Source organism: Desmodus rotundus, chromosome 12, assembly GCF_022682495.2.
Source record: "Desmodus rotundus isolate HL8 chromosome 12, HLdesRot8A.1, whole genome shotgun sequence".
NCBI classification, from domain to species: domain Eukaryota; kingdom Metazoa; phylum Chordata; class Mammalia; order Chiroptera; family Phyllostomidae; genus Desmodus; species Desmodus rotundus.
Window position 1 is genome coordinate 96159081 of NC_071398.1, and position 17931 is coordinate 96177011.

At 41.6% G+C, this 17931-nt stretch overlaps 1 protein-coding gene across 1 annotated transcript in view; it reads left to right on the forward strand.

Moving 5' to 3' along the window:
* Positions 1 to 17931, forward strand: part of SLC9C2 (solute carrier family 9 member C2 (putative)) — a 48851-nt gene that overhangs the window by 10041 nt on the left and 20879 nt on the right. Inside the window, exons 7-16 of the mRNA XM_053915905.1 lie at positions 701 to 800; positions 2994 to 3137; positions 5727 to 5895; positions 7017 to 7098; positions 10651 to 10817; positions 11451 to 11546; positions 14035 to 14132; positions 15150 to 15269; positions 16637 to 16835; positions 17555 to 17743. Of these exons, the coding sequence (XP_053771880.1) occupies positions 701 to 800; positions 2994 to 3137; positions 5727 to 5895; positions 7017 to 7098; positions 10651 to 10817; positions 11451 to 11546; positions 14035 to 14132; positions 15150 to 15269; positions 16637 to 16835; positions 17555 to 17743 (1364 nt within the window). The remainder of the gene's footprint in view (positions 1 to 700; positions 801 to 2993; positions 3138 to 5726; positions 5896 to 7016; positions 7099 to 10650; positions 10818 to 11450; positions 11547 to 14034; positions 14133 to 15149; positions 15270 to 16636; positions 16836 to 17554; positions 17744 to 17931) is intronic.

The window sequence follows — 17931 nt, forward strand, 5'->3', positions numbered from 1 at the left end:
GCTGAGAACTGTTGGTGTTTGTGGTATTCAAACCTCTCTCAGAGCTGTGTTCCTGCCCCAGACTGTCCTTACACATTTGTGGAGAGCCCAAGGGGGGCACATATCAGGCAGATGAACAGCGGGCTTCAGGACCCACCGTCACCGAGCTCGGCCCACAACCCCTGGGGTGTCCCCGAGGTGCGGGGCAGAGGCTGTACCATCTGTTTTTCTTGTGGCCCTATCCTCCATGACCCCCTGCAGGAGGGGCTGGCAAACTATGGCTTGTGGACCAAACACTCCTATTTTTGCACAGCTTATGAGCCAAGAATGGTTTTTACCTTTTACAGTGGTTTAAAAAAATATTCAAAAGAAAAATATTTTCTGGTATGTGCAAATGACTTGAAATTCAAATTCCTCTGTCATTATTTATTGGGCCCTCATTCCTTTGCATGATACCTATGGTAACTTATGTGCTTCAACAGCTGAGTTGAGTATGTAGTTTCACTGGGGACAATATAGGCCTGCCAGGACTATATTCTTGTTGTCTGGTCACATACAGAAGAAGTTTGCTGACCCCTGAGCTCCAGGGTTAGGCCAATCCCTTGAAGCAACTTTCCAAGAAATATTACTCTTAAGTTCCCCACTAATCCTTCACTCAAGATAAAGTACCTCGGTGTGCAGATTTGAATGCAACTAACTTTTTTTTTTTCTCTCTCTCTAGTGGAATATTTTAAAATGTCAGGTATGATTGCTTTAGTGACTGTAGGACTGAATTTAGATTCCTTAAGCTTTAAACCGAAGTTGGAGTTAATAATTACTAAGTAAGTCTTGTGTTCTTGGTATATGGATCTCATAGAATTTAGTGCCTAACCGGTCCTGCCTTCCTGGACACTAGTAAAAGTCCCTTTAAAACTTGTTTCTACCTTTTAATTTTTAATTTCACTACCAGTTTCATTGGAAAAGAAGGTACCAACGATGATCAGCATGAGTGGACACTCCCATTCTGAACGATGCCCCAGGGGTTCAGTGGCCATAGTTGTTTTATACATTACTCTCTGATAAAAATTTACTTTGAACTGTGGGAAGCTGTCGCAGAAAGATACAACTCCAGCAAAACTCTTAGCTACGCTTTCTACCTGGTAATGCAGAGGGTATCACATGGAGCTTCCAGACAGAGAAAGACCGTTTGCCTGTCCACTCAGACAAATGAGTTAGCCTTCCTCTGAGACGCTGCTGAACTACAGAATTGTTTTGGAATTATTCCACACCAAATGACAGTCTGGTGTAGAAATTCCCACGTCATATAAATGCAAATGTTCAAATGAGAAAACCCAGTCATAATCCTGAGTTTTCCCATGAAGATTCATTTCTTCCATGGAAAAGACTATCCATGGTTCTGAAATTATGGCCTTCCTACTTTTTTGGTATTGAAAATGGTCTTTCTTTTATGAAATTCCAGTGATAGAAGATAGTACTTTTTTTTATAGCTCTACTTGGCAAAATTTTTTAAAAATTGGCACCTATAACTATACTAGTTTTGGGTATATGTGAATGACACTTTATTGGTTATTCAAATCCAGAAGCTTGGGAATAGCTAATTCATAGAACATACACTTCTTGGTCTGATCTTGGACAGTTTCCTGAGCTTCGTTGTGCTGTCTGTCAGCATCATTGTAAATTACTCACTCTCCTGATTCAATTGCTCATTCTTTCACCTATTCAACCAACCCTTGCTTAATGTCTACTGCGTCCTGGACCACTATCTTACTTAGGTTTGGGATGAAAGTAAGTCCCTTCTGAGAAGGCACTCATGGTCAAGTGGTGGGTCTGTTTATGTAAGAAACTAACAAGTGTAAATAATTACACGCTTATAGGGATCCTACTGTATGTCAGGAATATTTGTAAGGTCCTGTAGAGACCTTTTAATAAGTATTGTACTCAGTCGGTTATTCCATCATTGCTAAATTTTCAGAAAACTGAGCATTGGGATTCGAGGTCCCACTCATACCCTTCCCTTCTAGGAGTCCGGGATCAATTGAATCAAAAGATTGGATTCAGACAGAGGATCAGAACATGGTTTATATCTGCAGCTGAAACAAGGCTTCCTAGTGCTTCTTTCCAAGTATAGATGTCGAGACCCACCTCCAGGGAGACTGGTTTGTGGGACAGACACACCCAGTCAGCTGAAGGGGAAAGTCCCAATAGAGGACCCAAGAGGAGAGGGGACTTGAGATCCACCTGTAGAGGGCAGAGCTGGCCCTGACTCACGCCTGTCCCCATGCAGAACCACACAGCTCCACTCCTGAACCGCTGGGCTCTGATGTACTCAGTGAGAACCTCTGAGGGCAGGACTGGCACACAGATTCTTGGAAAGCAATCTGGGTGATGCTTCATGCTCTTCTCTGCTTGTGAATGGCACAGATCATTGGTATTGTAGGAATTAGGAGTATGATCACCTCTAGAGGCAGTGCTTAGGGTGGTTTTGTGATGAACACAGAAGTAGAGTTGGCCTTGCAGGATATTTAGGAAATCAGTAGATGGAAAAGCAGACAAGAGAGACTTTCAAGGTACGGGACTTTCATGTAGCCCACAAAGGGAGAAGTCATGTAGAGGGCACTGAGGTGATCCAGTCTGCTCTCTCAGAGTCAAGGTTAACCAGGTTTGGCTCTGGCAGGCCCACAGTTGATATGCTGCCAGCTAATATCAGCAAAACTGTCACATCACCAACCTGGGAGTGGAGGGTGGGGGTAGGGATCCTTATTTTTTTGCCTTGCTCTTATTATTCTGCTGTGCAAGGCAGCCCACAGGTACTGGCACAATGAGGGTGGTGGGTAATAGGGAACGGGGTGTATTTTACTTTGCTCAAACTTTTCAGTGCTGATCGTAACAGTGACAGAAGCAAAGGCTTCTGCTGAGACAAGAATAGCAGATAGGTGATGCAGGCTTTTATGTGAAAAGGAAGCTATTGGAAAAATACATTGCTGAAAATGTGATTTCCTTTCCATTCATTCTAGGTTCCTAACAATGTTTTCATCTGTATTCCAACATATAGTATACACTTTCTTTGGCATTATAATTGGATGTGGAAAACCCACCTATTTTCGATTTCACACTATAACTTTCACGCTGATCTTATTTGTAACACTGAATTTTGTAAGGTATGGATTCTATTTTAAAATTTGCTTAGTGGCCTTAGGTTCCCGAGCTCATCATTACAATTGGGACGCAGTTGGTTACCGCAAAAAGAGGGCTCCAGACGTGCAGTCAGGAGACCCGTGTCATCCTCAATGTCCTGGCCGTAGCTTGCTGTGCCACGAGGGCTGTGCGTGTCTATTTACTTTTCAAGATTTCGTCTGTAACATGAGAAGGAGCAGAACAGCAGCATCAGCATAACCCACGCACCTGATAGAAATGCACAGTCCGGGGCCCATCCCAGCTTATTGAGTTGAACCTCTGGGGAGGAGAGGCAGGGAACTGTTTCAACACGCTTGTCAAAGTTGGAGCGTCACTGGACCTGATTAATGGCTTCTAACATTTTGACGACTTCATTAACTTTCACCATCACTTATCATCATAGCTATGATAAAGCCATACATTAAGCAGTTACCATGGACATTACGCCACTAATACTAACACAACCCTAGGAGGTAGGTGTTATCTAATCATTTTGCAGATGACACGCAGAGAGGTTAAAGCCTTGCTTAGAATCACCCAAATCGCAAGGGCAGAGTTAGGGTTTAACCTTGACCCCCACCAGCATGCTTCTTCTAAGTTGCCATGGCCCACATGTGGTGCCTGTGTCTGCCATAAGAATTGATGACAGTGTCTTTGAATGTTGTTATTGTCGTTCACGACGGGCCTGGCCAAGGGGGCTCACTTGGTAAGGCGTTCTCATGGAGCGTGGTTCTGCTGACTCTGCAGGCACTGCCTGCTGCTCAGAGTCCCTCTCCCACAGAAGCCCGAGGCTCGAGCTCGCTTTCTCTCCAGCGTGGGAGCTCGTGTGCGAGCTGAGAGAGGTCAGAGAGCTGAGGAAAGACACGTGACGTTTTCCATGTTGGTTGACTCAGCTACATACCCGTGATCTCATTTCGTCTTCCTGACAGCACTAGGGGATAAGAATTATTAGCTCTATTTTATAGATGAAGAAACTGGCCAAGAAAGGCAAAGTGCCTCGTCCAAGGTGCAAGGCTAGCAAGTTCCAGAGACGCCGTGTAAACTTACGGTTCCACCTCACTACAAGAGGGGCTTTAATGGAAAGAGGCATCCCAAGGGGTCCTCAGTTTATGGCTGGGATTTCCATATGGGACTGACTTGTTGAGAAGAACATTTCAGAGAGGACGGGTCACACTAAGGCCTGGACATAATAATTGCCGCTAGTGTACAGAGCACTGACCACGTTCAAAACGTCGTTCTAAGTGCTAGGAATGTTGCCTCATTGAATTGGACCTTCGTAATGATCCTCTGAGGCAAGTACAATTATTATCATCATCTCCATTTTACAGAAGAAACTGAGGCTTAGGGAGGTTACAGAACGTGCTTAAGTTTGCAGAGTTAGTGAAAGAAGCTTAAATTTGAGCCCAGGTAGTACGCCAGAGCCCTTGCTACACTGCATCTCCGTTTTTGTTACCGGGAAGCAACCCAAGTTCTATATTGGCTGGACTAACTGGTATTTTAGAGAAAGGTGATTTAGTTAAGGCTGGAAAGGTTGGCAAGAATTAACTCTGCAAAAGGCTTCAATGCAAGGCAGAGGAATTTGTCCAAATGAATCGTGCACCTTATTGATGGCAATTAGAGGTTTTCTGCTTTGCAGTGACAGCGGCTCTGTAAGTTGTCTTGTAAAATTCCCAGCTTAGCAACTGATGCACAACATATTTTTTGAGGCTGAGAACATGTCAGTTTTACTTCTACTGAAATCTTATTTGAAGGACAGTTCTGATTTTCTTTTGGTGCAGATTCCCTAAAGATGGAGTCTAAATTTTTGGCGCAGGACCCCACAGAAAAATGACCTGTAGAGAAATAAGGCATGAATTGGAATGATGTGTGTGGCATTTGGTGTATGGCTCTTGTGGGAACACAAGAAAAATGTGGTCGAGCCAAGTTTATTTATTAATTATTTTTGTTTTTAAAGATTTTATTTATTTACTTTTAGAGAGAGGGGAAGGGAAGGAGAAAGGGAAACATCAATGTGTGGTTGCCTCTTGAGCAACCCCCACTGGGGACCTGGCCCACAACCCAAGCATGTGCCCGGGCTGGGAATCGAACCGGCAACTCTGTGGTTTGCAGGGCGGCACTCAGTCCACTGAGCCACACCAGCCAGGGCTGGCTTAGCTAAGTTTATTAATGTGTCTACTGTCATTTTACTTTTGGATCATGATCTGTGTGTCCTCCAGGCTAATTTCTGAATGCAGGCGTGGCTTCCCGGGGGGGAGACAAGCTTGGGGGTGTGAATTGAAGACGTTTCCCTAAGCAAATTTACTACCAAATTCAAAACAATACACACTAGCATAAACGATGGTTCCTTAGATTTTTATAGAATTTCCAGCATTAGTTTTGAAGGCTTGTGTATTATGTGCAAGATAGTAGATTTGGTTACTTCCAGAAAGTTTTCGAACAACTTATCAATAAAATGGACTGTCTTTCATTTCGTGAAAAATTGTATGTTAGATGTAGTGTTTTTGTACATGGTTTCAACCATGAATAACATTCATGCATAAAGTGTGATTAAAAAAATTTTTTTCTCTCCACAGGGTGTTTACTATTGTGTTAGTGAGCCCTATTCTGATGCATTCAAGTTACAAATACAACTGGAAGTGGGGAGTTATTATAGCGTGGTCTGGAATTAAAGGCATTTTCAACTTGCTCTTGGCTCCTGAAATTTATAATCTGGCGGAACAGAAAATCCAGATGCCACAAATGGTAGGAGAAATCATGTCTCATGATCATTCATATTTATTCATTTGAACTTACTTTGTAGCACTTGGCCTGGTACCCAATGATAGAACTAGATTTGAAAAATGTGTTAAGTAGAAGGGAACTTGCAGAGGAAAGTTTACTGATGTTGATGGTGTGAAAGGGACCACCAATCAAGTAGAGATGATGGGCGTGGGGGGCAGGCGGACTCGGGATCAAATCCTGGCTCCACCATTCACAGACGCAGTGGCCATGGGCAGGCCACTGGCACTTGCTGACTCTGAATTTCTAGTCGAGGATTGAGATGATGCTCAGTGTAATACCTGACACCCAGGAAATGCTCAATAAATGTTACTGAGTACATAAATGCTATTGTTTAATAGCTGTCAGAAAACATAAAAAAGTACCCTATCTAGAGCATACCAATCCTGATAGCCATTTGAGAAAACCCTGAAATGCTAGTTAAATATATGCTAAGGGAAGGAAGATTTTTTTAAAGTTTGAAAACACATCTGATGCTCTGTTGTTATCACTCAAGCTTGAGAAACACTCCCGAAGGACGTATTACTATCAACTCTATTTTTCAATGAAGGACACCAGGGCTCCAAGTGATTAACTGGCCCCAAATCCCAAGGATAATCAATAGCAGAGCCAAGAACTGCAAGGTGGTGGTGTTTCTGCTGCTGCGTGGCATGCCTCCAGCCCCCCCCCCGCACATTTCCTGCCTCCTGCAGAGCCTCCTGTCCCTTTGCAGGAAGTGCTTGTGGCAGGCACACTTGCCTGTCCCACCCCAGTCCCCACTGCCTGCTGTTGCTGGGTTTTCTCCCCCATCCTGTCTTCGATGGCTCTCACCCTGCTGGTTTGGCGTGGCTGCAGCCTCTCAGTGCTCTTCTCTCTGCCAGGAACTATGAAATCTATTGTTTTCTCATTCAGGTTGAAAACTAACTTCTGCCCTATATCATGTGCAAGCAGTGCTCACAAAACAATCCTTTGTTTCAATTTACTTGTCAGAGGCAGGATTTAAAAATGCAGATTAAGAGAGAATTCTTTTTTTGGTTCATTGAACAATTATTCCCTCCAGAGAACTTATTAATATTTTGGTTCTATTTGTGTGTTTTGTTTTTCAGTTTATATTGTATGTACAAATAATATCGCTAATGACTATGGGAATAAACTCAAACATGATGACTTATTTAGCCAGGAAATTAGGTAATGTATATCTATCTTTCATTAATTAATTGGGGAGAATAATATAAATAGATTATTGTTGGGGGTTGTGGGGATATTTTTTATGGAGCTCAAGGAATTGGTTATGAAATCATGCATTTTCTTTCACTTGTTATTTATAGATTCTGTATTAATTGAAATATTGGTTCAGCCAGTTCAACAGATATGACATTAACAGTGACTTAAAGGTTTTCTCCCTTCCTTCTACCAAAAAGTCCAGAAGAATGAGCTAGTTCTACCCCCACGAAGTTGTCTGGAGATCCAGGATTTTTCACTTCTGTTGTTTCTCCACTTCCTGGGATGCTGCTCTCATCTGCAGGGGAGAAGCTGGGTTAATAATACCTCTGTATCATCAACCCAACCAACTGGAAAGAGAAAGTGGGGGAGGGTGGTCATGGAGGGTAAGCAGCTTCCTTTTAAGGGATATATATATATATATATATATATATATATATATATATATATATATATATATATATCCCGGAAGTTATATATATCATTACCACTCACATCCCATTGGCCAGAACTTAGTCACATGGGCAGGGGAAGCTGGCCATGAGTCAGCCCAAACTTGGAGAGTCCATTGATGCAGGAAGAAGGGGAGAACACAATCAGAGTTCATAGTCATTAGGCTCTGCCACAGTTGTCTGTTCCTAGAAGCAATCTGAAGCTGTTGATAATCAAATGCGTAAACATAATAGCATCCAGGATAAGATAGTTGGGGGCAGAGGGGTCAAGGTAGGAGGGAGAGAGTAGGGTAGGACTACACACAATTTTCTCATGGGGCCTTAACATCATCCAACAACCCATGGCCCTGCCCTTGACTTGCTGATGCAGAGAGCCAATTCTGTCAGGGTATCTAGAATTGATCAGTGGGGGGCGGGGGGGCTCTGACTGCAGAGCATCCCCATCTGTCACAGATGAGAATAAGTCTACCAAGACATGATCTGCTTGAGGAGGAAAGGTAGCTGATCTCTCAAAGGAGAAGGGCCAGGAACCTATTCCTCAATGGGCTTTTATTGGGTTCAATTTGGCAGGAATACAGGTAAAGCTCATCAATCATTGTCAGGCAGTAAGGATCAAACAATAGATAACATACAAAGAACTATGAGGGCTTATTCTGAGTCAGGGTCAGTTAGCTAAAGGGCCTTAAAACTTTGGGAAACAAACTCATTTCATGCTTGGACCCTTATCAGGAAATTGAGGACATTCTTAGCAAAGCAGGTTTCACAGGATTTTACGCATTCTTTCTTAGGCCTGATTGCCCCAGAACCGCCCATTCCTGCCCAGGGCTGCACCGCCCTCTGTCATTGTTTCAGGTTTAAGTCAGTTTGGGGAAGTCAGGCAGCCAAGAGATTAGGAGACTTCTTGGAGACAGAATGAGGACTTAAACTATGTCAAAGCTGAGGGGTGAGGGTCCATCACCCCCTTTTTCTATAGCCCCCTAAGTCCTTCCCTGAGGGCCCCTTTGTGACCATGCCTGTCTTAGGTCATCCCTCCCTTGAGGAATATTACTCATCATTGACTAACCAGTCATCCACCTGGGGCCAAGCAGGGTGAAGTAAAAGGGTACAAAGGCAGCACCTCTGCCAGGAAGATAAGCTTTGTCTCCTTACTGGCTTATGGTCCCAAGGTCTCTTTACTCAGCTTTAGTCATGGGGGGTTACAGCTTCTGAAACCAGGCAGGGTGGTTCCCGACAGATCAGATTGCTGAGGATTTATATACACTGCAGTCCCAGGAGAATATGGATAAAGCAGATAATCAACGCATTAATTTACAATGAGGATGATTTCTTTCTCTGTCTGAAATAATTGTGATCATTATTCAGGGTACTTACCTTTAAATACAAATTTTCTTGATAAACCAAGTTAGCAATCAGAAGGTTTCTTGGAAAACATGGAGTGGAAGAATAATGGTGAAGGTGAGTTCTTGTAAACAGGGACTCGGCCTGGTGAATCCTGCCCTCACCCCTCTGTTTGTGCCCTCTCACGAGCCCCACCCGTTCCTGAAGCTGTGCCCTATCACCACCATGGTAGAACCTCCGGTGACCACCCACCTCACTGCCAAGGGTGCCACTATGTGTGGAGGGCTAGTGCATGGGGCAGAGTCCTCCAGCAATGGGTTTGTGCTTGCTTGCTTGCAGTGGCCAGGTGTGCTGGGATCAGCAGCAGCCTGCCCTGGAGCATGAGCGACCTTACTGTGACCTCTGAAGGCTCACCACAGCTCCCTTCCCACCAATCAATCTCTTTGACCCCAGGGACCGAGGCCTGTTCTGCTGTCTTTACTTAGGGCAGAACATCTGGGGTTCTCCGGGCTCTCTTGCTTGTGTTTCCTCTTACCAGGATATTCAAAGAAAAGATCAACAAGGGGTTTTACTGTCACAGTAATGGGTTTTTTACCCCTCTGTTATGAAATTTTTATGAACTAAACCTCAGAATTTTTATTACAAAAATATATGGCAAGTCCTTTATCCTCTCAGAATCAATGCTTATCCTTTCTAGAAATGCTGTGTGGCACATGTTTTAACAGGCACTTGACAGAATCGAATTAGTTTAGCTTTTTGGGGTTTTTTTGGTAAGAGTTTCAAATCAATTTTCCATCTGGTCTAATGCTTTTAAGAGATCCCTCCTCATACTCTTCCAGGATCAGCTTCCACATGGAGTTCATTCAAACTTCCTGCTGCCACCTAGTGGCCCACACACACATCACGTTTCCCCGGAGCATCTGCAAAGGGTCTGTAGGGCTGTCGATGTGCATAGAATGTAATCCCGCACAGGCGTAAACTTTGTGGTCTCAGCCAGGGGGGCTTCACATTCCAAAGCTTACACCTTCTAACTAGTCAGATGCATCTTTGCTCCGGGCCGTAGGGAACCTTGAGGGATAGGCCTCCAGATCTTTTTGAATCCCCAGAATTTCAAACATGATTGTGGCCCAAGGTGCCCATAGAGAAGGCAATCAAGTTAAACGGAAAGACTGAGAAAGCACAGGCAATTAGGAAGAAAGAACAGTTTCATTGGGACAGACCTTCGCGTGAGTAGGCTAAGCTCACTAATTACAGGGATGTTAAATTTGAGATATCTCTATTGCAGTGGCTTTTACATTTCATTACTGTAAGAATCAGTTGGAGACTTGCTAACATGCGAATTCCCAGTCTGCTTCTCCAGCTACGGAACGGAGCCCAGGAATTTGGCCTGGTTTAATAAGCGGCCCTCCTACCTGTGGAAGATGCGGGGAGTTCTCCACACTTTGGGAAGCGCCCTTTGGGTGCCTCGAAGTAGCGAGTCATGTCTCTAGCTCTAGGGAATGAAGGGAAACTAATACACCATTCTTTGCGAGTTGAGTCGGATAGAGTTACATTATACAGCCCAAGGAAACAGATAGCTGAGTAATTTTCTGGAGCGTTCTGGGCAAAACGTTGTCTTTGCCCTCAGCTGTGCAGGTGAGGCCAAGATTTGACTACATCGTGGAACGTTTTTGCTTCCCCTCACAGTCTTGCGTGCGCTCTAAGGCCCTTGCTTTTTTCTCTGCTACAGGGATGTGCGCTATTTCTCTGCCGAGACAAATGGCCATGCAAAATGCCATTGCCCACATACAGGAGATAATACAAAACACAATAACGTTATTTAAAACAGAGAAAATTTTGACAAATGTTAACTGGACCCTAGTAGAAGAAAAAACGACGATTAAATACAGCATTCCTGTGAGTTGCTACCTGCTGACTTCCATCCCCCCTCGCCCCCCAAAATAGTCCCTCTTTCCCTCCCTGGGTCTGCCTTTCTTGCTTTAGTTTATTATAAAAAACTTGATCCTGCTAATTAAATGTCAGAAAACTTGGGGAGGGGTGGTAAATATATTTACTAGCTTTACCTTCCTGGTGAAAAGACTTCTTTGAATTCTGTTTCTAAAGAGAAGGTCTTGGTGCTCTCATATATTTGCCAAATACAGGAGAATTACTGTTTTCACAAACTGTCTGGTTCAGTAACTGTGAATGAACTCAGCAAGCTGATGCTTCCTATCGGTTCAGGTGCTGAGAGATCTCTCCGCAGATGAGTCTTAGAAGAAGCAGAAGAAACAGGCTGCTTCAGAGAGCAGTCAAGCGCAGACAGGCTGGGGGAAGAATGTCCCGTCTACATCTCCCCAAATGGACAGTAGTTACCTTGCCACGCTTCAGAGCAGCCTTCCTCGTATGGAGGAGGTTATCCATGTACACGTGGCCCTTCGTGGTAGAAATTTTTGATTTCAGTATTGAAATCTTTGTTGAATGCCTCATAATTTTTACTTCTTTTTACCTTTATCTCTGTATGCTTTAAAAACTTAGTCTAGTGCCTGGCAGCTTCCCCACGTTTCACATGGTGAGGAAGAGCAGGAATCCCCGACAGACGAAGTGTTAATAGAAGAAGCCAGATTGCACGTAGCTATAATACAAATGGTTGGTACTGTTCACATAATCTGCTTTTACCTTTGTTTTTATTCTTGCAATGCTTTTAATTCTTACGTGTGGTTTACAGGTGACTAGAGGAGTGTAGTTTCACCTCTTGATAGTCTGTTGGTCATTACATTTGTGTTTGTGCAAGTTAAAGAATAAAAAGTAAAAATATCAGGCTTTAAAGTTCAAGTAACAAATCTTATTATTCTGTTTCTAAGTCTAGCAGATTTTAATGGTTCACTTTTCAGGGGCTTTTGAGTAATGCCTTTACATATTTAGTAAAGTAAAAATCCTCAAATATTTGAGACTGCTTTTATAAATTTAACATATTTGAGTTTCTTTTATACAAAATTCTCTCAAGTAATCATTAAATTCATAAATCTAATAAGTGAAAACAAATCTAGTGAATCGAAATTCTCTTAAACATTTCAGATTAATATTTAATGCTCCAATAAAAATACAGGAAGAGTACAAGGTAAAATCAAGTTAAGTCAATTTGTCAAATTGCACATGTTACATTTCGGTCATATTCTAATAAGACATTATACTCAATAGCACAAGTATATAAAATACTCTTTCCAGGCTTGTTTTTTACTTTCATTTTAAGGTGTTCCTATGAAAAACGTCTAACATATACAAAAGTAGGTGTGCTGCTATGGTGAATCTCTGCGTACCCGTCTTTAAATCCATGCACATGGGGCCAGCCCTGCCCCGTCCACACCCTCACTCACCCCCCACTTCCCACATTACTTCGACATCATAGCATTTCATGTGCAGATCTTTTAGTGTGTACCCGAAGCTCTAAAACTCTTTGAAATCTTGTAACACCCTTGTAAAACACTAATACATTGCACCTAAAAGTAATAATTCCTCAGTAACATCAAATACCAAGTCAGTGATCAAATTTCCAATTGTCTCCTGGATGTGATCAATGTGTGCTTTCACAGTTTAATTTTTCCATTGGATTCCACTGAAGTTCGCACCCTTCTCAGAGTCTGAAAGGCCCTTAGCCAGAGCAGTAAAGTATAGTCACATCCTTCCCCCCATCGAATCTGGGCTGTTCTTGTCACTTGTTTTGACCAATAAAATGTGGGGAAGGTGATTTTCTGGAGCCTAGGCCCAGGGAAGATTCGCAGCTTGCCAGTGGTACCTCATGAACAATGAGTAGAGCCATGGGTACATTTGTAAAGCAAGAGAGTGCGCTCAGCCTGTGAGGAGGTTTAGTGAGGGAGGAAGTAGAACCAGGAGGTAACTTTAACCTCCAAATTTAATATCCATGGCAACGGATAAAAGTTGTGACTTTTCTCCTGATATTTTTTCAGGGTGAGGGGTGACATGAGAATACAGTCTAGTTAGATCTATAAGGTACATATGTAAGATAAAGGGAAGGAATGAAAGGAAACCATACACAAAATAAATAACAGAGGGAGACAGCAAGAGAAGATAAAAGGAACAAAGGAACTAAAAAAAAAAAAACCCAAAACCCCAATGAACAAAATGGCAATGATTCTCATAATTATCTATCGATAATTACCTTAAATGTAAGTGGACTAAATTCTCCAATCAAAAGACAGAGTGGCTGAATGGATTAAAAAAACAAGGAAAAGTCCAACTATGTTCTGCTTGCAGGAAGCTTCCTTAGCTCTAAGGACACACACAGGCTGAAGGTGGCGGGGTGGCAAAAGCTAATTCGTGGGACGGCAATCAGAAGGGATCGGAGTGGCTACACTTCCATCAGATAAAAGAGACTTTAAGCCAACATTGGTCACAAGAGACAAAGAAGATCTCGATGATGGAAAGATGTCAGTCAAAGCGAAAACTTCCAATCATAAAATAAGTTCCAGGGACCTAATGTATGGCATGGTGACTGCAGTTAACAACACCGTGCGACATACTTGGCAGTTGCTAAGGGAGTGAATCTGAACTATTCTCGCCACACACAAAAAAGTGTAATTGTGAGGCGATGAATGTGTTCTAACCTTACTGTGGAAATTATTTTGTAATATGTATGTGTATCAAGTCATCATGCTGTACACCTAAAACTTACACAATATTATATATCAGTTACAGCTCAATGCGCCTGGAAAAATGTTACAAGAAAAGGGTAGTTTACTGTATCTCTTGGTAGCTCTTGGTGAGGCTGAGATGGTTACTTACCCTCTGAATCAATAATTCTACAGGAGAGGACGGCGCTGCTGATGCTATGTATATCGCTGAAGCAAACTCTCAGCAGTACAGATTTTGAGTTTCCCGAAGCCGGGAACCTTTGTCTCTTTTAAAACATCTGGGACAGTACTTTGCAAAAAAAGGAATAATCAGTAAATATTGAAATTGAATAAAATGTATTTCCTGCTCTAGCAATGTTTTGATCAAAGAATATTTTCATGTAATGAGTTCACTAATAGTAGTAAGGGCTAGAGAAAGGTCAAACAGAGTTCACTGCATTTATGTTTTGGTCCTCTGTAATTTTTATTTAAAATTGTATGTTTAGAGTAGTTTTGAAAAACAGTGTCAAGATGGAATCCTCGATATAAAAGCAGCCCGGATATTAATTGGTGCAACCAAAAGCTATTGCCCCATCCAAGGAAAGTAAGTGTAGTACTTATTTGATTGATATTTCCAGAATTGAATGAATATGTGATAAGGAATGAATGAGCTGAGAATTAAATGCCCAGATTGATCAGTCTATTTATCTCACCTATCTTCATTTACTTGGTTGTCCATCCACCCACCCATCCATCCACCCATCCATCCACCCATCCATCCACCCACCCATCTACCCATCCATCCACCCACCCATCCACCCACCCATCCATCCACCCACCCATCCACCCATCCATCCATCCACCCCATCCATCCATCCACCCATACATCCACCCACCCATCCATCCACCCATACATCCATCCACCCAACCATCCATCCACCCATCCATCCATTTATCTACTTCCTATTTTACTTGGTTGCATTTCCCCCCCACCCAAGGTTGGTGACATTAGGGGATTACGAGGAAGATCACTACAATCTAATTAGTAAATAATTAGATTACTACAATCTAATTACTACAATGTAATTAGAATAGAGATTAGGAGAGTCATGAAAGAGAACCCAGATGGTCTCATTACTATAATAATTACTCTGTCTGTGTGTCATATTCACAAAATAACTGGGTAGGGGGGTAGGGAAGCCCGGAGCCCATGGTCAGACCGCTCCCCGAGGTGGAGCAGGATCTGGAGCAACTGACTCTGCTGAGGATGCTGATAGATGCAATTAAACTGGTGGGAAAGGCTCAGTATCTCAGAGATATATTGGTATCTAGTCACAGTCCGGGGGAACATTGGCTAATGGATGGTCCAAGACAACAATGACAGGGGATCCCATCTGGGTGAGAGCTAATGGTTCAGCTGTCTGGTGATCGGTCTGGGAAGCCTAGTCTGATGCTAACAGTGACTAGAGGTGACCATGACCATGAGTGGGGAGTGGATGGATACAGCATGTTTAATATGCCCATATTACATTTATATTTAGCATAGCTCTCCCTTTTATATTACCCCCAAGGGCTAGCACTTGCTCTTTATTAAAACATGTGTGCGTATTTTCTCTGTTAGATTCATGAGTATTCATGATGTTTCAACTTATGTAAAAGCTAGAAGTTGGCTTATAAAGTTTAAAAACATTTTAACTGTCTTGGAATATCGTAAAGATAAGGTACATTTTATTCCATATGGGTAAGTATTGTGAACCTTTAACAGCAATATACTTGAAAATATGACTTTTCTATATTGTCACAAAACATTACCTTGATTTTTCTTGTTAAAAAAAAGCAACTAATATTATGGTCGACTGTTACTGATTGAGAGGAGACTGAGCAGAGGGCTTCCTTCCCTTTCGCCATTCTGTTCCAGCAGCTGCATGGACTACTTTTTAATTTTTATTTATTGACTTTTAGAGAGAGAAGAAGAGAGGGGAGAGAGAGACACAGTGAGAGAGGGAGAGAGAAAGATATTAAGAGAGATTTACTGTTACACTTATTTATGCATTCATTGGTTGATTCTTGTACCTGCCCTGACTGGAGATCAAACCTGCAATGCACAGGGGCGACACTCTACCCAACTGGGCCCCCGGCCAGGGCTCAGTGACTTCCCTACGAGAGAGTGGGCAGGAAGAAGCAGAGGATGGCCATATTGGGATTCTTCAAGTTTTATTGGCCATGTCTTAGGGTCATAGTGCATGCTGGGCTCCTCACATATTCTGGAATTCTCCGTATAACACTGAGCTGGGGTGAGGAATATCAAAGCACGTGGACAGAAGCCCTCTGCTCAGTTCCACGTGTGCCTTAGGGAGGTGCTGTTGGTATCTGCGATTAGGAAAAACGCACCACGGCATTAGTCATACCTATCATCAACTTTCCCGGACATCACAGGATTCAGATGTTACCTAACTCGGGTAGAGTCTTTGCTTTGTTATATAAGTTGTGAACTTGTATACCTTTCAGAGCAGAAAGACAAGGTTTTTCAACTAATAGAATATGTCGAAAGCAACCAGGAGCACGACACTACTAAATTTTAAGTGGATGTTAACGTACCTTTCATAACAAATTTTGATAAATTTTACTTTCTTCCATTTATTAAGTTTAAAGAGAAATATAAAAAAATTAAAACCCAAGGGTCCTTATATACAGTTAGCTTTTTGTTGGGCTCCACTTTGGATGGGTTGAAAAAATTTAAAAATGCATAATGGTGATGATTGAATGGAATATTTTCCCCTGTTTTTCACTTTAGACAAATACTAATATTTTTCTCTAAATTTGTTATTTTCTTTCAATATGAATCTTTGCATTTTTTCCTATGGACCCTTGTCTTAGTTTTAAAAAACGCTCCCTGTCCCCGATGTAGATTAACAAATTTTTAAAAATTTCTCCATTATGATTTTTATGTATAGAAAGTATGTTTTAGATTTTTATTTATTTGTTGTTTTATATTACTTATGCTTTCTTTAAATTACTATTAATGATTTGTTGAAACAAATGTTGAACTTCACATGTCGTTATGCTTTGAAAGTGATCTGACATTTTATTTAATTTCTCTTTTTTCAGGAAAAATAAATTCCTGAAATTTACATACCACATTGTATTTTCAGAAGAATTTGAATTTGCAGGACATATCATATCATTATTATACATTTATCCTATTATAATTCATCTGTGGCCAATGGCGAGAGAGTTACATGTGTTAGCACTGATATTAGTCAACTACTATTTTATATTTTTATATGCATTACAGTCAATATTGAAGGTACTGTTTAAAACAGAAATATATCCTATAAAAAGAACAATTCAGATATTGTGGACTTATTTTTGTCATATTTTTAAAATAACTTGATACTGGAAGCCACTTGCAGAACTGTTGATAGAATCCTAGAATTTTAGTAATCTTTTTGAATTTTCTGGGTTTAATAAAGAAATCGGTGGAATAACCAGTCTCGGATAGCAGGCAAATAAAGCCACTCTCATAAAAGTGGTGAGAATCTCAAAGACCAAGTAAAGGGAATTGAAAACACAGTCATGGATGTTTCCCTCAATCTCTCTCTGTACTGATGCAAAAAAATAAATAAGCAAATACAAACAAGCTGGTTTGCTAGGTTCTCACCATAATATGAGAACTACCTTTTCCTTCAAAGATAAGATTGATCAGAATTACTGTTCTTGTACTTTAATTATTATTAATAGTTTCACAAAGAACCTGTGCACTGCTATTTTTCATGGCTTATTTCTGCCATTTCAAATTCATTATAGATTATATATTTTGAATTAAATTATGATTTTTGATGTTGGAAATTTAAAATATTTTATTTTTGAATTCCACGTGAATTAACTGAAAACCCAACTTTTGGAATGTAACTCATTGGTAGTCGAGGACGTAACTTAATTTCTAAGACACCCCCCCACCCCACTGCCCCACGTCACTGTATAGGCACTATGAAATGACATCTGTTCTTTTTCTTTTCTAAACAGATAATAATTTTGAAAAGGAAATATTTTCATCAACATTGGAATACTCTGGAAATTTTTATCTTGCTCATTGGAATTGTTGATATCCTTTGTGTCTACTTTGTCAAATTGAGACCAGACAACGTGGTTCTTATTCAGATCACAGTAACATTAGGCTATTTAAGAATAATTCGATTTATTCCTCTCATTAAGGTAAATCTTCACATTTGACAATGCTGGGTCTTTTGTGCATACTGCTTGGTAAAGGTGTTAAGAAGCCCGCACTGTTTTGAGATAAGCGGGGGAAGGTGCTGCCTCTCCGCCTGCACCCCTCAACCCCACCCAGCCCTGGAACCCTCTTTCTGCGGGGATCTGCTAGATTCATGTCTCACCTCCTTCAG